The sequence below is a fragment of the Nuphar pumila genome, chromosome 15, assembly GCF_984573655.1.
Source record: "Nuphar pumila chromosome 15, dmNupPumi1.hap1.1, whole genome shotgun sequence".
Lineage (NCBI taxonomy): Eukaryota > Viridiplantae > Streptophyta > Magnoliopsida > Nymphaeales > Nymphaeaceae > Nuphar > Nuphar pumila.
In genome coordinates, this window is record NC_143263.1 from 1844275 (window position 1) to 1866252 (window position 21978).

The 21978-nt window shown below is 38.4% G+C and overlaps 1 protein-coding gene across 1 annotated transcript; it reads right to left on the reverse strand.

Annotated features, from left to right (window-relative positions):
- Nucleotides 1-489: 489 nt before the first annotated feature.
- LOC149814093 (Transducin/WD40 repeat-like superfamily protein) lies at nt 490-21714 on the reverse strand. The gene is made up of 14 exons (XM_089988753.1): nt 21526-21714; nt 21352-21407; nt 20519-20689; nt 11358-11472; nt 11168-11267; nt 10864-11044; nt 9864-9921; nt 4466-4553; nt 4227-4302; nt 3549-3648; nt 1503-1554; nt 1235-1366; nt 1025-1112; nt 490-943 (listed from the first exon to the last, which is right to left on the reverse strand). Exons 1-14 carry the CDS (start codon nt 21581-21583, stop codon nt 896-898), a joined length of 1323 nt encoding a protein of 440 aa, XP_089844879.1. The 5' UTR covers nt 21584-21714; the 3' UTR covers nt 490-895.
- Nucleotides 21715-21978: the final 264 nt, after the last annotated feature.

Genomic DNA, 21978 nt, shown 5'->3' on the forward strand with positions numbered 1-21978 from the left:
AATAACCTGCACATGGTTTTAGCCACCCCTAGATGATTACCATGAAGCACATAGAGTACCTGAGATTCCAATTTGAACGTGTAGCAAATCAGCTAGAACCAAATAACAACCCATAAACCTTGAATGTCACAATGAACCCGAATAAGTGGGCTTAAAGGATACCAAACTCTGCTACCATCATTCAAAGTGAGTATCAGAAAGAGCTAAGATGACTCCAGTCAAGCCCCGCATGTTGATATTGAACCCTACTGGACCCCGCACCCCGTGGAGTCCCAAGCAAGGGTATGATTCTGCACTTCTCCCTTAGCCTGCTTGCTCTTTTCATTCATCAAAGGAGAATCACAGCACGATTAACTTTAACAATTAAAATGGTCTAAATGATAGCTAACACGGTCAGGCAATCAAGTGACAACTAGGAAGTTGCACTATAAAACAGACAAATTCATGGTGATATGTGGTGAACAGATACCAACACAAATTAACAGAGAATTTTGAATAGGATAATGCCCTGAAAATAAACGGGAAAACAACCCCCCTTAGATCCTAAGACCATATTTTGTAAATAGCCTACAGTCCATAGAGTCCCTAGTTCCCAAGTAAGACCACAATTGGTCAAGTATGTCTCTAGAGTACAGGATGACTCAGGAACTAGACTCGGTTTATATCAAGCTATCAGTAACTCCAAGTATTGTCTAACAATTGAAGATTAGCTTTATGAAAGTTTGGTGTTCTTGCCTCAAAGGAAACAATAAAGTTTCTTCCAGCACTGCAGGCAGCCAACAGCCAAATTGCAAAGTTGCATTTACAACATTATGATATAGCCACCACAAGCACGTTAAAAACTAAATTGAAATGAAAAGTGCATGGTATTAACTGCAGACTAAGGAAGCAAGCTTCATCGGAATATAAGGGGGTATGTACAACACCATCCACTGCTCCAACACTGCATTAGAGTGGTACAAGTGAGCACTTGAGTCAAAAATTGAATAACAAAAGGATAGAAAAAATATGAATTGATTCTTACTACAGATAGCAAAGGTCCCTGCTTCAACTTGTCGTGGAATGAAAAAGCAAGTGCTTTCGGCTTTTCTCCTGGACCACGGATAAAACCTCTGGAAGTTTTTCGATAAAAAATAGTTGTCAATGAATTATCAAATGATTTATTTGAAAAACTGACTGATAATTTTTAATAATAGACCAATAAAGGGGAAACATTCTAAGAGAGGAGGGCTACATGAATGATGATGAAACAAGCGGAGTCCTCCGGGTATCATAAATTGCAATAAGACCATCATAATTGTCATCACTCCCAATGAATGACACCACTAGCCTTTCTCCTGACGCATCCCAGGCTATCATCTCCACACTGTAACTTGGCATAACCAAAGCTTGGATCAGGAAATATTAACGTCTAAGCTATCAACAACAATGGAAGGTTAATAAAGCATATATTCCAAAAGCACCAAGTTAAGACAGAATCTCAATGACAAGAATGTTTTTACCTAGCCGCCAAGGATGCTAGCTCAGGCAAGTCAACTGGCAGCAGATGTGCATCTGTAATGCAGAGCACAAAAAATCGTTAGATTAAGTTTTTTTCCCCTTTTGGAAGCAGGCTAAAACTCATTAAGTTAATTCTTAATTGTTAGACCAAGACTTGGAATTGCTGATTCTTTAAAAGCTTGATACTCAACCGAGTCTAGTTCCTAGTCATGCTTTGCTCTCGACACAGATCTTATTAATATATAGAAACTTGAAAGGCTTCATCAATTAGCAAACAGTGAGAAATCCATCGCCCAAAGGTGCAAGAAGATAAAACACAAAGACGAAAAAAAAATGAAGACAGGTGCATGGCCGGAACAGCTCCCTTTGTTCCTTTTTTGGCCTCCACCAGATTGATGAGGTTCCTTCCTCCCAAGAGTTTCAACATCCATCTCCTGCTCATTATCTTCCACAACTTGGGAATCTGCTGGAGTTACCACTGATTAAGCTTACCACAATGAGGACTGGCTTCTATCTCTCCGTTACTAACTTTCATGTCAATCTTTTGCTTAGTAGTCAAAAGTGCTAGGAGTTGGGTGATAGAACCCGATTCGCAGAGGATCGGTTCTTGCGGAGCGCGAATCAGAACTCGAAAAGAATCTTCACCAGCACGGCTAGGGCTGGGCTGGTCCCGAGGTCGTCACTGGGTTGCTGCAGCAGCGGAGGCAGGAGCGTGGCAGCAGCAGCTGCAGCAGAGGATGAGGCGGCATGTCCAGGTAAGGGTCGGACATGCTGTTGCATGTAGGGAGTGTCGCCGGGCAGGGACACGGCTAGGGGGGAAGTGAGAGAAGCATGTCCCAAGGAGGGGACATGGCTAGAGATGCGTGGGAGGGGAAGTGAATAGCCAGGGTGTGTCCCAGGGCAGGGAGACACGGCCAAGGGAAAATCGACAAGCAGAAAGAAGGTCTCTCACCTGGCGGGCGCGGGGATCGTGGCGGAAGGCATAGGCACAGCTGAAAGTGAGAAATACATTCCCGACTGGCCGGCGATGAGCAGGTATGGACGAACGGTTGAGGGAGCAGAGTCTTTCCCTCAAAAATCAATCACAAACACCAAGAACGAAATTTAAAGGTTGAACTCAATAAATCTCATTAAGAAAATAAGAAACTATGCACGCCTATTTATAGAACAAAAGAGGGATAAATAAGTAAAATACATCTGCAATCCTCCCTAGAGAGTTGGGGGGCGTCCCACCAAAATCCCAGCCCGAGAAGGACTCCGGGCTGAATGGGATACTTAAGAGAATCCCAGGAGAAGTGAGGAACTCTCTCTCTCTCCTACGCAATCCCAGCTGGGCGGGACTCCAGCTAGGCGGGTATGGAGTGGATCTAGAATCTGGCTGGTCAGACCTGGAGCACGTGTGGGTCCGTAACATTGGGTCCCCAACAGCAATCACCTAGGTGAGCATGTAGGCATTGCCTTGAAACCAACAAACATATAATAATGTAAAATAAAAAAATAAAAAACAACATAACAAATAAGAAAATTATAAAAATTAATCTTGAATATTTTTAAAATATGCTACTTAAATAATACTATAATTTTCTAATGTTATAAGAAATATAATACATATACTACTGTTTCAGGTGCCTCTCACCCAGATGCTCGCCTAGGACCCACGCACTGCTAGCTGCTAGCACCTAGGCAAGCTCTTGACAGTTAAGTGCTAAGGTCTTTTATTCATCACTACCAACTGGATGCTTGGAGCACAGTTCTGCCATTTTCTTTTTCATTGTGTTATATAGGCCTGATCACAGAAACAAACAATGATGTTTGGGTGCCTTGGTGGCTCTACTTGCAATATCTGGAGTGTGCATCATTAGCATTGGCATTAGCGACTACGCCAAAAACTATATTTTTTCATCTATACCTCAATTCCTAATCTTGAGCACCAGACCAGATATTCAATTTTCTTTTTTATTTTAAACAGAAGAAAAACTAGACATACAAAAATATCTGCCACAATCACGCAGAAGAAGTGAGTGGTCAAATAAAATAAAAAACATTACCCAATGATGGTGGCCTCGACGTGAAGTGAATAGAACCCAGTGTTGAAGATTTTGAGAACGCTATAAGTATACTATGTCCATCAGGATCCCAAACCGACCCCTAGTAAAGAAATGGCAAAATATTTATAAGCAAAATACTGCAGAATCTAAGGGGGAAAAAAGTAATCCTGAATTCGTGGTCAATTAGCACTGACAAAAAAAGAAATTCAAATAGTAACCATGCTGAGCCAACAATAAGATAAGAAAATTACACACAACAATCTATCAGTTGGAAAGATGCCACCTTTCTACCAAGGATCTAGTAGCAAAAGAACCTTTACTACTAGGGTAAGTTTGGTTTGTTGGGCCATGTGATTTGATTTGGAATCATACGAATCAGAATCACATGAGGTTCCATGTGATTCTGATTCTCATTTAAATGAGAAAGCAGCTCTCATTTGTAAAGGCAAATAAGAGTCCATTTCTCACCACTCATTTTCTCATGTTTGTTTAGCTGATCCCAATGAGATTCATTCTCTTTGCATGAGAGTCCAAGCCTCATGAGACTCAACTAAACACGCCCTTAGAGTAAAAGCTTTTTCTATGATGTTATTTGTTGTTGAATGATGGAAGCTAAAACATACATCTCAGTAGTACCATTTAAGGTAGCAAATACAAGTCTGAGCTATCTGCACTTACTCTAACAGGTCCACCAGTGGATGACCAAGTTTCTGAAGTCCATGTGTTTGTCTCCCAAAGATAAAATGTTCCATCACTAGAACAATTAAATTAGCACATAAAACTTATACATATAAATCATAAGTGTAAAGGGAGCGAGCAAGCGAGAGAGAGAGAGAGAGAGAGACAGAGAGAGAGCACAATGCACCCATTTGAAAAGATAATGCAACTTCAAATTTTGCCAGGTGACAGAACTATACAACTTTGCAGTGAAGAGATAATCTCCAGTTGGTGACCACTTCAATGCTGATATGCCCCCAAAACCTCGCCGAATGGGCGTTCCAATCCCTAGAACAACAAAACAAATTCAATAATTACAGAAAGAGCAAATTGTAACCAATGCTTTGCATATTTCCAAAGCACCTATAACAAGAAAAAGTGTAATGAAGCCTCAATGCAAGCACAAGTACAAAGCCATTGTGGGCACACTTCACAAATATCACTCAAGGGAGCACACACATAAAAAATATATTCTTTATTTACTTAAGAAATGCTTAAGAGAAGCATACTTACAAAGTAGACAAGATGTCCCTTAAATAGACCACATACAAGGGCTCAGAGAGGGGCCAATATAGCCGTAGGGAGCTCCCAATGGTTGTATGGTCTAAAGACAATAATGCCCAAACACAAAAATTAAAAAGACAAAAAAGGAAAAAAGAAAATTAACAAATAACAAATCTGCCCCTAATGGCCATGGCCTATTACAACCATATAAAAAGATCAAAATGCCCCTAGAGGGCATAATCTATTACATACATGTAGACTACTATTATATATATATAATAGTAGTCTACATGTATGTAATAGATTATGCCCTCTAGGGGCATTTTGATCTTTTTACCGTTGTCTCATTACTGATGCCTCAATTAACAAATGAAACATCTATCAAATGAATGTTTAAAACTCTTTTCTTAATGGTGATCTGAATTAAGAGGTATATATGAATGCTCCACCAGGAATGAAGACTACCAAAGAAAAAGTGTTTCGCCTTCGAAAAGCACTTTATGGTTTAAAACAAGCCCCCAAGGCTTGGTATGATAGATTTAACTTCGTAATGTTAGAAAATGGTTTTTCTTCCTTTTTCACTGACACTGCCTTATTTGTTAGAAAAACCAATGCAGGGATTGTCATTATGCTCTTATATGTGGATGATATGCTTATAACCGGAAGTGATTCTAAAAGGGTTAAAAACATAAAATCAATTTTGAAGGATAGGTTTGAAATGTCTGATTTGGGATTTCTAACTTGTTTTTTAGGTATTGAAGTAGCATACTCTCATAGAGGGTATTTTTTATCTCAAACTAAGCTTGCCTCTGAGATTATTGACAGGTCAGGTATTACGGATGATAAGGTTTGTGAAACTCTTGCTATAGTAGGAGCCAAAATGAAGATTGATGATGGTATTCCTCTCTCTGATCTCATCCCCTACAAACAGTTTGTGGAATCTTTGATGTATCTGAGTATTACTAGACCAGATATCTCTCATGCAGTTCATGCTGCAAGTCAGTTCCAACATGCACCAACATCAGTTCACATGAGTGCCATATTGCGGATTGTGAGATACATAAAGGGCACACTAAACAAGGGAGTATTTTTATCCTCCTCTTCTGAATTAAAATTAATTGCTTATACTGACTCTGACTGGGGAGGAGACCCAAATAACCGTCATTCCACCACAAGTTTTTGTGTATTTTTAGGAGACTTGCTGATTTCATGGAGATGTAAGAAGCAGCAAAAAGTGGTTATCCTCAACCGAAGTTGAATATCGTGCTATGGCGACTACTACCATGGATTCATCAGCTATTAGAAGACATGGAGATCTCAATAGAAGGGACCACTAAGCTATACTGTGATAACAAGAATGCAATATACATTGCCAAAAATCATATTTTTCATGAGCGGACTAAACACATTGAGATAAACTGTCACTATGTTCGAAAAGCGTATATGAAAGGAGTTATAGATCTTCCATATGTAACTTCATAATATTAGTTGGCAGATTTCTTCACCAAAGCTTTGTGTGCTCCGCGGTTCAATTTCCTCCTTGGCAAACTTTCGGTCATCTTGCCCTAAGTTTGAGGGGAGGTGTTAAATTGTAATTCATAAGACAATGTATTAGTTGTAGGGGTATTTTAATCGTTTCAACATTTTACGCATATTCATGTTTTTTAATATGATTGTAATTCCTTCTTTTTATTTTTTCTTATTTTTGTAATTTTTTTTCATTTTTATTTTTGTTCTTTTATGTAATATTTCTGTACACAGGCAGTGGCTGACCGTCTACAGCAGTCAGCCACTGACTGTTGTACACAGTTTAAAAAGATAGACGTTGGGATGATTCCCAACGTCTCTAATAAGAGCCATTGGGAATAGCCCAACGACTCTTTAAGTGTGCTAATAAATAAGGGCTATGTGATCCCATTGAATGTAAGTATTACAGTAAAGAGTTGTCTCCTTACATACATGTAGACTACTATTATATATATATAATAGTAGTCTACATGTATGTAATAGATTATGCCCTCTAGGGGCATTTTGATCTTTTTACCGTTGTCTCATTAATGATGACTCAATTAACAAATGAAACATCTATCAAATGAATGTTAAAAACTCTTTTCTTAATGGTGATCTGAATTAAGAGGTATATATGGATGCTCCACCAGGAATGGAGACTACCAAAGAAAAAGTGTTTCGCCTTCGAAAAGCACTTTATGGTTTAAAACAAGCCCCCAAGGCTTGGTATGATAGATTTAACTTCGTAATGTTAGAAAATGGTTTTTCTTCCTTTTTCACTGACACTGCCTTATTTGTTAGAAAAAACAATGCAGGGATTGTCATTATGCTCTTATATGTGGATGATATGCTTATAACCGGAAGTGATTCTAAAAGGGTTAAAAACATAAAATCAATTTTGAAGGATAGGTTTGAAATGTCTGATTTGGGATTTCTAACTTGTTTTTTGGGTATTGAAGTAGCATATTCTCATAGACGGTATTTTTTATCTCAAACTAAGCTTGCCTCTGAGATTATTGACAGGTCAGGTATTACGGATGATAAGGTTTGTGAAACTCTTGCTATAGTAGGAGCCAAAATGAAGATTGATGATGGTATTCCTCTCTCTGATCTCATCCCCTACAGACAGTTTGTTGAATCTTTGATGTATCTGAGTATTACTAGACCAGATATCTCTCATGCAGTTCATGCTGCAAGTCAGTTCCAACATGCAGCAACATCAGTTCACATGAGTGCCATATTGCGGATTGTGAGATACATAAAGGGCACACTAAACAAGGGAGTATTTTTATCCTCCTCTTCTGAATTAAAATTAATTGCTTATACTGACTCTGACGGGGGAGGTGACCCAAATAACCGTCATTCCACCACTAGTTTTTGTGTATTTTTAGGAGACTTGCTGATTTCATGGAGATGTAAGAAGCAGCAAAAAGTGGTTATCCTCAACCGAAGCTGAATATCGTACTATGGCGACTACTACCATGGATTCATCAGCTATTAGAAGACATGGAGATCTCAATAGAAGGGACCACTAAGCTATACTGTGATAACAAGAATGCAATATACATTGCCAAAAATCATATTTTTCATGAGCGGACTAAACACATTGAGATAAACTGTCACTATGTTCGAAAAGCGTATATGAAAGGAGTTATAGATCTTCCATATGTAACTTCATAATATTAGTTGGCAGATTTCTTCACCAAAGCTTTGTGTGCTCTGCGGTTCAATTTCCTCCTTGGCAAACTTTCGGTCATCTTGCCCTAAGTTTGAGGGGAGGTGTTAAATTGTAATTCATAAGACAATGTATTAGTTGTAGGGGTATTTTAATCGTTTCAACATTTTACGCATATTCATGTTTTTTAATATGATTGTAATTCCTTCTTTTTATTTTTTCTTATTTTTGTAATTTTTTTTTCATTTTTATTTTTGTTCTTTTATGTAATATTTCTGTACACAGGCAGTGGCTGACCGTCTACAGCAGTCAGCCACTGACTGTTGTACACAGTTTAAAAAGATAGACGTTGGGATGATTCCCAACGTCTCTAATAAGAGCCATTGGGAATAGCCCAACGACTCTTTAAGTGTGCTTATAAATAAGGGCTATGTGATTCCATTGAATGTAAGTATTACAGTAAAGAGTTGTCTCCTTAAGCATATAAACACTGGGCATTTATTGCACTTCTTTTGTAGTGTAAAGCTTATAAACATTGTGCATTTAATGCACTTCTTTTGTGGTGTAAAGCTTATAAACACTGTGCATTTATTTTGTGCCTTAAGTATTTGAAGTATCAAGTTATTTGAAAATTTGATTGTTTGTAAGGATTCTTCACTATATATATATATATATATATATATATATATATATATACACAGACTGTGCACAGTCACATGGTCAGTACTATCTTATTACTTTGATCGTTCTCAGTGCTATCTTATTAATTTATATATATATATATTAAATATATATATAACCGAGTTCCTGTGTCCAAAATTTTTGAAATTGCGCGGCACCCGTGTCGCACCCGCACCCATGTGACATAGATAAGCACCTATGTCACATGGGTTCAGGTGCGGGTACGGATACGACACGGCAATTTCAAAAAATGTGAGTACAGGGACACGACTATATATATATATATATAAGAGGAAAGAGTTTGAGTCTGGATCCGCATACAATCCCGACCCAAACTCTTTCCTCTCTTTTATAAGAGGGAGGAAAGACTTTGGGTCTAGATCCACATACAATCCAGACCCAAACTTTTTTCCCTATTTTATATAGAGGAAATAGTTTGGGTCTGGATCCACATACGACCCAGACCCAAATTTCTCTCACTAAAAGGGGAAGGTCGAAGGTGCTCTCTCTCTCTCTCTCTCTCTCTCTCTCTCTCTCTCTCTCTCTCTCTCTCTCTCTCTCTCTTCTTCTTCCTTCTCTTTCACTTTCTTTTTTTCTTCCTCTTTTTCCCTTCCTTCTCCTCCTTTTTCTTCTTCTTCCTCCTCCCTGCACCGACATCAATTTTTTTTTGTTTGGATCAGGGTTGGACCCGACCCAGACCAGTACGTACCTGTGCCGCGTCCGGTACTAGTATCCGTGTCAAGTTGTGTTGACACGGGTACGGTGGCCTGGTTGTCGTGTCTATGTGACATAGATATGCACATATATACGTATATATATATAACAAAAAGAACTTAAAACAATAGTATTCTGGTGATGGTGCCACCAGTAATCAGAAAGCATAGCTTTCAGTTGAAGCAGCTAACTACAACATTCAGAGGTCAGCTTAAAACTTTGTAAGTTAGAAGAGAACCAGAAAACCAAGTGAAGCCAAAGTACTGAACTATCAAATCATCCACGTGGAAGAAGCACAAGTTGTTCAGTGGAAAAGCTAGAATTATATCAAATTGAAAAGCTTTCTTTAGAAAATATTGACAGAAAATATATGGGTAGCTTTTAACAAGAACAAGTCACCTTTAGGTTGACGGCAAGTCCAATTCCACGAAACAAGAGCAATATCACGTAATTTCACCTCATATCATTAAAATCAAAATCACAAATTTTCCTTTACTAGAAAAAGTAGAAAGTACCTTGAGCAACATCCCAGATTATGAAGGAAGAGCTCCCAGATGATGCAGATACTAAATTTGTAAGCACGTGTCAAGGAAAACGGACCCCAAAAATGAACCATTTCCAATCAACTGAACATTTTTTTTTGCATTCAATAGATATTTCCAGTTTAATGTCAGAAAATGCTTAAAGTGTCCCAGCATTTTACAACGAAATTAATAAATTGTGATAGATGCAACTGCTATGCACGAACAATGAGGCAGACTCTTATCTTTTCCTTTTTAGGACTGGAACAACAACCATCACATGGACACATATATACATCAAGAAGTCATCAATATAGGTGTTTTAAAAAGTTTTCTCAATGAAACTTTAAAAACCAATTGAATGTAAAAACTCCACAAAAATATGTTCCTTTGGGGAATCAAAAGTGCCAAATACCTTTTTTAGAAAACAATATTTTTCATAAAAATCTCAGAAGGGTCAAATGCTCAAATATCACCAGCTCTCAGGTCTGAACTCCTTGATGAGGGAACTGTCTCCAACAATAATTCACTTTTGGGTTTAGTAGGATTTTAAGACCATGGTTTGCATGTTCAAAGAAACACTCCAACAACATATTAAAGACTGACCAATCGCTTTCTTCCATTTATGTCATCCAATGAAACTTACAATGTTGAAGAAAATATAAAAGTTCTGCAAGTTAGAAGAGAAGGTGCACAAGTCATCCACCAGCTATTGCAGTCAATTGTGGTGACAACCTAATCTCATATTAGAAAGTGACAATATCAGCCAACATGAGGAAAAGGTGACAGCACATGTAGCGTATAGAACTTTAAAAGATCAATGAAAATTAAGCCTTTAAAATGGACAAACAAACTGGAACTTTCAACTTAAAAATAGCACTACATACACATCACCAGATGATAAGAACAAGCATTTCCTACTTAATGAGAAACAGATAATAAATACAAACAATTCGAAGCAAGAAGCAAAAAGCAAAAAGGGACTCAAAGGATATCTTCCATTAGGGCTCCAAGATAATGAAGTGACTGTTTCACGATTAGGGCTTTGAAGAAAATCCACCAAAGCCCAGCGAGCCCCAGAGCCTCTAGCAGGAGTGACCAAGAAAGAGGCTAACCCAGATCTTAGAGAAGCTGTATTCCCTGGATATGAAGCAGACCAAATGCATATTCCACCCCTGAAATGAGAAAAACATATTGTAGGAAACCACAAGATAGTATGATTCAGAACTAACCCAGAAATAGTAAGTAGGATCATAACAAATTATCACGTGGAAGGAAATCTTTTATATTGCACTCACTTGCATGCTACAGCAAGTGTCCTGCCACCATTTGGCCTCCAGTCAAGCATTTGAACTCCCCTCTGGGATTCACTAATCAAAATACAGGGATCTCTGCAATCTGATGATATATGTTAAAGCCTAACTACTAATGCTGAGAATAAAGAAAAAAAGAGAAGCACATGGAAGATACTGTTCATATGCCACTGACCTAATTCTTCAAAATCGTGCACAGATATTTGATTAGGACCAGATGTAAATGCTAATATGTGCTTATGTTTGTGCCAACTTATAGCTTGAACACCAATTTTTGATGGTAACTCCACCTAAAAAGCATGAAGTGATACCAAAAAATCAGCAGGAGATGAGTATATTACCATATGCCATACTAGGATATGGTTTTTTGAATTATCAATGAAAACACAGTTGAACTAGCACAACAAGGAATCAATTCAAGTGGCCAGGCAAGAATTTTTAGGAAATGAAGATGGACATATACAAGATGACAAAACTGTTAAAACGTGAAGACCTCCACATTCACCTGTGCAGGAAAGAAGAAAACGAAAATTGAAGAAGAGGCTGCAAAATACGTCAAATGGTTCCAGCGTGTTTTCATTGTATTAGATATTGAGTATATAACTAATACATAATTTTAGGGTACTAAACTACCCTCTAACAATATACATAATTACAACAGACTTTCATCCTATGTCACATGGGTGCGGGTGCGGGGATTCGGCACTTCCAAAAAACCCGGGTGCGGGGGTGCGGCAGGGGCAAAATGTAATATATATATAAGGGGGTCCGGGGGCCCGGGGTTCCCCCAACGCGGGTTTTTTCAAATTTCATTTTATATACAGCTGCATAGCGCACCCATCTTGTCAGGAGAACAGTGAATACTAATAGCCAGCAAGGCTACCACCATCATTATCATTTATTATGGAGAGAAAAAATCCTTTACGAAAAAGAAGGATCAGCAAGGCTACCACCATCATTATCATTTATTATGGAGAGAGAAAATCCTTTACGAAAAAGAAGGATCAGGATTGAAAAGGCAGGAGCAGCAGCAGCTGTCAGCAGAATTTTTTTTTAAAAAAAATTCTGCAACCCATTTCATAGGGCAAATTTTTTTTTAAAAAAAATCCAAAAAAAAAAATGGACCTAAACGCACCCAGGATCGGGTTGACCGCACTCGCGTCGAGTCGCGTCGACGCGGGTGCGGCACCCTGCTAGCTGAATCCCTGTGACATAGCTTTCATCATTTGGATCTGGATCCGATTCAGTACAAAAATTGGGTCTGATCATGCACAGATTCGACTTCGGTTCAAGACCCAGAAACGACTTCTTTTCAGCCTCCCTCAAGTTGTGCATGGTCCAGGACCATAAACAACTTGCCTTTTAGAAACCAGAATTTGTCCTTTGTCAGTCATTTGGTGAATATATCTGCAACTTGCTCTTCAGTTCACACAAACATAGGCTCAATCTCATTTTCTTCAACCTTTTTCCTGACGAAATGTTGATCTATCTCAATATGCTTTGCTCGACAATGATAGATGGGGTTAAAGGACATATTGATGGCACTTTGAATATCACACAACAGAAGTGATCGAACAATCGGTTCTCCCATCTCTGTTAGGAGATGTCTTATCCACGTAGCTTCAGCAGTGGCAGCAGCCATCGATTTGTATTCAGCCTCTGTACTCGACCTAGCAACTGCCTTTTGCTTTCTACTACTCCAAGAGACCATGTTCGATCCAATAAAACTACAATAACCAGATACCGACCGTCGTTCATCTGGGTCACCCACCCAATGAGCATCAGCATAGATAATGATTTCATGACCACCTTTATTTAACTCACTTTTCCTGTATACCAGCCCATCACCAACTATACCCGTTAGATAACAAAGTATTCGCTTAACTGCCTCCATGTGCGATGTATGAGGTTCATACATAAACTGAGATACTTGATTTAACGAATAGACTATGTCAGGTCTAGTAAAAGTCAGATATTGTAACATGCCCATGATGCTACGATATCTAGTGGGATCTTAGTATAAATCCCCTTCTTTAGAACTCAATTTTTGATGGACGATGCTTGGAGTTGCCAATGGCTTACAATCTTTCATGTCTGCCCTACTAAGAATATTCATCGTGTATTTGTGTTGAGTAAGAGTAAGTGCATCACACGTTTTATCAACTTTCACCCCAAGAAAATATCGCAGATCACCGAGATCTTTCATTTTGAAACTCTGATTTAATAGCTTCTTTACTTCCTCAATGTGGCTTCTGTAGTTCCCTGTGATAATAATATCATCGACGTATATTAACAAAAGAGTGGTCGCATCTCGTTCATTGTAGATGAATAATGAGTGATCTAGAAGATACCGAGAGAAACTGTGCTTCTGTATTTCCAACGAAAAACTCTCGAACCAGAACCGAGAAGTTTGTTTCAAACCATAGAGAGCTCTTTTCAACTTACATACATAGTGATTAGCATCTTGTTCTGCATACCCGATGGGTTGTTCCATATAGACTTCCTCTTTTAGGTCTCCATGTAAAAATGCATTTTTTACATCTAACTGGCTCAACGTCCATCCATGTTCAATGGCTAGACCCAATACAATACGAATGGTTCTCATCTTAGCAACAGGACTGAAAGTTTCATCAAAATCTTGTCATTGTTCCTGTGTTAATCATTTGGCTACAAGTCTAGCTTTATACCTTTCAATGCTCCCATCTGATTTATATTTTATCTTGTACACCCATTTTGACCCAACTACATTTTTATCTAGTGGTCTAGGCACAACTTCCCATGTACCACATTCATGTAAAGCTTTCATTTCTTCATTCATTGCTTCGATTCATCTTCTGGAATTTGCAACTTGATAAAATGTGAGAGGCTCATCCTCTTTATTTATGGATGTTAGGCACAGTTGAAAATCCAATGAAAAATTTTTATAGCTTACCCACCTGTCAAGTGGGTGTCGGGTCCGGGTGGATCTTCTGATGTCCAACATTTGTGGAGCGGAAGTAGAAGGACCAAAATCGTTATCACAAGAAATGGATGAGGGCTCTTTCTCTCACCGGGTGTATACAACACCCTTATACCTTACTGGCTCCAAGTTTTGTGTGGTAACCTCTTCTGGTTTACATTTGATGACTCCTGACATATCTCCTTCTCTGTAGGACAATCTTCTCTAGCATTGGAGAAGAGTTCTGAATTTAACAATGGATAGTACACCTCTAACACTGGGACTTGAACTAGCAATATGAAAACTTGGATTAATGAGTTGATCGTCAAAGTTCATCTCGTCAAAAACAACATTCCTCGATATTTTGACGTGTTTGCTCAATGGATCATAACACCTATACCCCTTATAGTCTTTAGCATATCCCACAAACCTGCACTTCAATGCTTTGTCCTTAAACTTATTTCTCAATGAGTTGTCAACGTGAACATAGCAAACACATCCAAACACACGTAATTCATGATAATCAGAGTGTATCCCAAATAGAGAGAAAAATGGTGACTTATTTTCTAAAATGGTCATGGGCAATCGATTTATCACATGGACTGTAGAGTGGAGAGCTTTTGTCCATAGAGTGATAGGTAAATTGGTCTCGTGCATCATGTTCATTGCACTCTCAACAATATGTCGATGCTTTCTCTCTGCAATTTCAATTTGTTGAGGTGTATGTGGGCAAGACACTCTTCTCTTTATCCCATTATGTTGAAAGAAACTAACAAAACCACTGGAAGAGAATTCACCTCCTCCATAACATTGGAAATTGAGAATGTTGGTAGAGAAATGATTTTTGACAAATGAATGAAAATTTTGAAACAATCCAAAAACTTCTGATTTGTGTTTCATGAAGAATATCCAAGTATAGTGTGAATAACTATCAATGAAAATGAGGTAATATTTGCTACCAGAAACAGAAGCAATTGGGGCAGGGCCCCATACATCAGAACATATGATCTCAAAAGGCCTTGAAGCTCTCTTATTAATTGAATTGAAAGACAAAACATGACTCTTACATAAATGACAACTAGGACACTTTATTTCACTGGCTTCTGAACCCAGACTGGACTTAGGAATGAAATTATTTGAGACAAGTTTTTCAATAAAATAACGACCACAATGACCCAAACGACTATGCCAAAGAGTTGGCTTATTACATTCAGAAATGGCAAACACATATTTAGAAGGAACAAGAGATGAATGTTGATGAGGCTTCAAGGGTGAATCAGCAGAATGAACAGAGAATGAGGAATCTTCTTGGAAGATGTACATGTTACCTTGTCTCTTTCCCTCAGCGAATGTCTCCCTCGTGTGAAGATCCTTGACATAAACAGAAGAGGGAGTAAATTCAACTGAGGCATTAACATCATCACCAAGTTTTGAGACAGAAACAATGTTCTTCTGGATATTAGGAGCATAAATAACATTTGAAAGATTAAGAAGAGACTTGGGCATAGGTATAATGGCATTTCCAATATGTGAGATGGAGTGATAAGAACCATCTCCTGTGACTATGCTATTCTTACCAACATAAGGAGTAGGATTCAAGAGTTTACCCGCATCACCTGAGACGTGTGCCGCTGCTCCGGAATTGACGTACCAAATGCCTTTATCATTGTGTTTCATATTTAAGCCTGCTAAGGCTGCCAATAGCAACTCTTTTACTTCTTCATCCTTCTTAGCCTCTGTTTGTGGAGTTTTTCCCTTATTTTAAGGGTTGAACCAACAATTTGCCTTAATATGCCCTTTCTTATTGCATAGGAAGCAGGTAGGAATAGGCCTTTGTCCCTGTATATTGGGCGTTGGAAGTATACCACGACCACCAAAGACATTTCTCCCTTGTCCTCCCTTTCCTCGAAAAGAATTTCCTCATTTGCCTCTACCATAAGTCAGTCCCGTGGCCAGCACATCTTGATTTCTTGAATGCACATGGGTGTCCTCAGAAAACCTTTTCAGGGCCATTTCATATTGTAGTAGCTTTGCACGAAGATCTTCAAATTTTGGAAGCTCTGGGAGACACAACAAAGATGTCACCAGAACATGATAGTCTGGCCCCCAATCCACTCAAGGTATGTTGCACTTTGTCTTTATCACTGACGACATATCCCACAATAGCCAGTTGATCTGTAATGCCTTTCATTTTATTCACGTACTCCATAATAGACATTGAATCTTTCTTCATCATTTGAAATTCTCGCTTGAGAAACACAATTCTTGCTTTAGAGATATGCGAATATGTCTGAACTAACTTGTCCCACAGCTCTTTGGCTGAACAATCATCGGGAATGGCAACAAAAACTTCCTGTGAGAGTGTTGAGGTGATGTATGCCACTAATGCTTGATCTCTTTTCATCCAAGCAACATAATCTGGATTTTTGAGAAGAAAAATGGATTGTGCCCCTTTATCGTCCGTCTTTTCCTGCGAAGTGAATTCTGGAGGGGTTGAGATTGATCCATCCAGATGACCAGAGAGATCCTGGCTCCTTATAAAAGGAACAATTTGCCTTTTCCAAGTCAAGAAGTTGGAATTATTCAGCTTTTCAGAGACCAATTGGCTAAGAAAGTTAGAGGAAAGGTCGTGAGTCCATTTGCAAAGATAGTGGAAAAGAAGAGAAAGAAAGAAAAAGGAAAAGTCTGAATCAAACAGAAATTCAGTCAATAGGCAGATGTATTATATTCTGGTATGATCAGAAAAGTAACTAATTAAACAGTTTTCAAAACAAGACCTGAATATCAAAAAATGAATCAGTGTCAATGTGAAAACGTGAAACAGGATCTTGCAAACTGAGGCAGCACAATATTGATCTTAGAGTGTATAGTATTCAAACTTAAACAGCTCAATAATGAATATCAACGCAAAAGTGGTTCCAGATCTGATAAATCATGAATAGGGGTATTAATAATTCGAAAACAGGAAATACCACAAGCATTAATCTTAACGACTGAATATGCAGATCGAGGTATCCAAAAACGAGAATCGCCTCTAGGATCAGTTAACTGATTATGAGAGAATCAGATCTGAAGAAGATAAGAAGGACACGTTGACGTCAAAACGAGAAGAGAAGAAGATAAACAGAAAGGGGAGACTTTAGGGTTCTTACCCGAACCGAAACAGAAAAGAAAAAAAAGAGGACGCACGCTGAAAGGGTTCTTACCGAATCCAAAATGAAAAGAAATGAGGGAGGAGACGTACCCAAAAATCGGGTTCTTACCGGAACCGAAATATAATAGAAAGAGAAAGGGAAGAAGATGCACGTAGAAATCGGGTTGGATAGAGATATTTTTCCTGACTTGAAGAACTCAGATTATCTCCTTGGACATTCCTTCTGGAAAGCAATCTCAGGCCCAGCTTTCAACATTGCTCTGATACCATGTTAAAACGTGAAGACCTCCACATTCACCTGTGCAGGAAAGAAGAAAACGAAAATTGAAGAGGCTGCAAAACACGCCAAATGGTTCCAGCGTGTTTTCATTGTATTAGAGATTAAGTACATAACTAATACATAATTTTAGGGTACTAAACTACCCTCTAACAATATACATAATTACAACAAACTTTCATCATTTGGATCTGGATCCGATCCGGTACAGAAATTGGGTCTGATCATGCAAAGACCTGACTTGGGTTCAAGACCCAGAAACGATTTTTTTCAAAAACATTGCATAAAAAAAGATGAGAAAAATCAAACCATTAGCAGCTTTTTATAATGTTTTGGAATCTATTTAGCTCATAATGTAAAATTATTGGCAACACAGCTTGCACAGGAATCATAGTATGCAGAGCACACGAATAAAATCGCTAAAAAATGGCTCCTATATGCAACAGAAATTGATAAGTCTTAGCAACCAAAACCTCATCCTAGCACCTTTAGTTTCCAATATGTGCTTGCCTTCTAACATTTCCTGCCTACAGTGTCAAATATAAATATTCCAAATTTTACTTATCACTACTTCTCAAGAAACAAAATACACAATGCACCTTCACTAGAAATTGAGAAATATAGCACAATTGCATAACCAAAAATAGTCCTTAGGTGTTGTGCATCCATCCATGGAGCATCTTCCACGCAATTAGCAAACTCCAAGGAGTTGGCAATGGAAGGTATAAAGTTGGAGGAAGCTGAAAGGGTCAAGAGAATCAAAACCCTTTTACTTGGATCAGGTTGGATATAAGTTGTGTTCGATCCATTTGAGAAATCCTAACTAGATTCTAACTAAAATACATAACTAAAGAAAAAGAACTAAAAGAAGTTACATTAATATGTTACATTTTTTAACAAACATCATAGAACCATCTCCCAACCTCGACATTCGCCTGCTCAACTAAATGTTGAGGAGTCATAACAATACGAATGTCGGGTTGCACCCCAAGAACAGTCCTAAGAGAGAAAAAACTCTTAATAGAACCTCTAGCTCTACTTTGTCTCAAAGAACTCCCTCCTACTCCGCTTTCTACCCCTTATCTTATTTTTGTGCATACGACACTACTACTAACATCAGCCACACTTTTCCCCTTCACTGCAAAATTTTCTACTTCTGATGCTATGCTAGGGGTTGTAGTATCAGAAGAAGGGAGCTCATCTTCGTCCTCCTAGGGTTGCACATACCTCATTTTTGTCTCACTCGTCTCTTTTTCTGGTCTTTTTCACTCAAACCAGTGAGTAATTGTTGGCATTGTCATTTCACGACATCCGACAAATCCCTTTACAAGTAGGCGGCAACATTTAGATGTATCCCGGCTAAATGATGCTTCAATCGAGAGATACCACCCAAAAAAACAGTATGGCAATAGTTTCACTCGATTTTCAATCGGTTTTCACTTGTTACTCGAGTGCCCCATTGTCATGTTGGATCATTTGATGTCATATTCCCTCAAAAAAGTTTAATAAGAAGAAAAGAATAGGGGATTTTTTTCCTTAACCCACCTTTTTGAATGAAAAAAATGGTGAAAATGCACTCTAAATTGAACAAACAGCAAAAGCCCTCTCCCTTGCGCACGGATCGGCCCCCAAATCACTCTCACGAATCCTAGGGTGTGTGGATGCCTCTCTAATGGCTTCTATACAAATGAGAGAGTCAGCCCTCAACAGGCCTTTAAAACCCATAGGCAAAAAGATGATTCGGCCCTTTTTAAGTGTGTTGATATTGTACTGTATGATACGCATCGTATTGTATGATACAAGCACATATTGTATGATACATACAATACCCACTTGTATCATGATATGAATGTGTATCGTATCGATATTCCTCATAGTAACAATACGTATCGTACTGTATTATATGATACGGTACGATATGTACAACATTGCTTCATCTATTCCTGCCACTTTTCATGTTGATGTTGAACGAGAAGGAATTGAAAGAAGAAGAAGATTGCAACAATACAAAGAAGAAGGAATCGAAAGAATAAGATTGCAACAATGCAAAGAAGAAGGAATTCCATTCATCGTTCCATAATGATGATGACCCACCACGGCAAACTTGATTTATTTCACTTGCCAAAAATAGGCACCAATACGAAGAGATGGTGGCACAACAGTTGGATGCGACAATGAGGATTTTTTGTATGTAGTTTAGTTTTATGATCTTTAGAGTTTAGAGATGAAAATTAGCATATGAGATGGTTAAATGTGACGTTCTTAGTTATCATGGACTATCATAGTTTAGTTATGACTTATGACATTTTAGTATGACTTTGATGTGAATTTAATATTGTTAAGGCTTTAATTGTGTTTAAATTATTTAGTTACCTTTTATTTACATTGTTAGTTGAATAGTTTGTTTATTCAATTATTCATTTCTTCCTATTTGTCTATTGCTTATTTTATGTCTATTGTTGATAATTTTTTTGTGTACTTGATTTTTTTTGTATATTGTTTATTCACATTGTTAGTCGTATGGTTTGTTTATTCAACTGTTCATTTATTCTTAATTTTTTAGCAGGTTATTTAATATAATTTATTTACGGTGTTTGACAACATATGTTTTGTCTATTGCTTATTGTTCATTGGTTTTGTGTTATATACATGTTTGTTATTAATTTTAGCAGTTTGTTTACATATTTTCTGTAATTTTTTAATTGGAGTGCCTAGGGGTTCACCACCTACTGCCTTTGACAACTAAGCTTAATATCAAGGAAAAGTCATAACCCCGTGATTTACAAGCAGCATTTCAAGTGTGGTAGTCTCAGCATGCAAGGCATTTAAAGTGTTTTATGCCTTCCTAAGACAACTCAAATGCTGTCATCTTGTTAAAAACTGCAATGTGCCAAGAAACACACAACCACTTTTGTAAATCATCACATACAAGAAAGTAATATTCTTAAGTGGAAAGAAGCATCTCACAGGCTTTCTCATGACCCCTCGTATAGCTGATAGCCCCTTTGAAAGAGAACTTCTAACCCAATGAAATCCATTTGATGCTCGGATGGCATCATCACGTCCATCATCAGAATCCATTTCAGCATTAGGCAAGAGAGTAGTTGGCTCAAAGGGTATTGGACTGAACACCATTCCCTAACAAAACAATTCAAACACGTAACCACCTAATAAAACATGATGCAGACGCTTATGCAAGTGACATAACATAGAACAATTATCAATATTGAAATGCCAACACAAAAGAACAGATTTGCAAAGAAGCACTGCTCTCAAAATGCAGATACATCATACGGGTTTCAATATGGTTCAACCACATCTGGTTGTGAAATCTTGCAGCATTAACTCTGGTTTTGGGTCTTATCTTCCCCAATTCATATTCCTATTTTCATCTTTGAAGTGGAAAACACACACAATGACTACGATCAAATCAAACAACTGAGTGGAAACATACGCAACCAAAAACCCCGGATCTCAAAACTCGTAAAAAATAACACCACCCGGAGACTCCGTCTGTAAAACAACATCGCTCGAGGACTCCTCGAGTACAATTTGAGAGACCAACATCAACCAGAGACTCAAAGCACCAACATAGAAACAGACGATGCTGTTGAACGAACTACTACTTCTTAGTTTCTCAATCATATCAACCCGTTCGAGGCAAACAAATAAGCAGCAAGCGAATGAACCGCAGATTTATAAAAAAGAAAGGGACTCCCGCGAAATCAGGCAACAGAAACAGCTAAAACTCTCCAATCAGGACACGAATCGAACACAAGCGAACCGAATTGTGCACTTACTAGCAATTTCCCGTATACTTCGTTGGCGTGAGCATCGGAGAGGGTATCGGCGACGACTATCGAAGTTTTTCCGATCACCAAAAAGGATAAGACGCAAAGGAAACGGAATCAGAGTTAGATGCACGGTTCTGTGAGCGAAAAACGGGAATCGAAAGAGAAGGAGACGATGCTTACCCAATTCGCGGCGGATCTCGCAGACCGTGAACGATCCAGGCGGAGGAAAGCTCGGCATTTCTTCGTCTCCTCCTTTCTCCTTCCCGATTGGCGATCGATGGATAAGTGAATGGAGGGGAATGAAGCGATCGGTTTCGAAGTTTGGGGAGAGAGGAAGAAAATTAGGGCAGAGAGAGGAGCGGTGAGAGAGCGAAGAGGTTTTGGGATGGGGGGTTTTGAAGGGAGAGGGGCCGCTCCCGCCTTTCTCTTCTTTCCTTCCCACTCCAAGTGACCACCCTCCTCTTGGTCCGTTGCAAACTGCTTGTCGACCCGTGATAGAACCCAAGCGTCAAGCCGTCACTTGCTGCCAAATTATTTTATATTAATGTTTAAAAAAAAGTAAATTTTCATTTAGGACTAATATTGTTTTGCATTAATTCCAAATATACACACAAATTTATAAAATTCTACATA

What these genes read in the sequence shown, in the direction of transcription:
- LOC149814093 (XM_089988753.1), bottom strand. Translation starts at nt 21,583, where the DNA reads ATGCCGAGCTTTCCTCCGCCTGGATCGTTCACGGTCTGCGAGATCCGC. An exon ending in CTTGGAGCCCTAATGGAAGA is followed by an intron (nt 9,922 to 10,863) that starts TATCCTTTGAGT and finishes CACGTGCTTACA; the next exon opens with AATTTAGTATCTGCATCATC. An exon ending in AGGGACCTTTGCTATCTGTA is followed by an intron (nt 944 to 1,024) that starts GTAAGAATCAAT and finishes ACTCTAATGCAG; the next exon opens with TGTTGGAGCAGTGGATGGTG.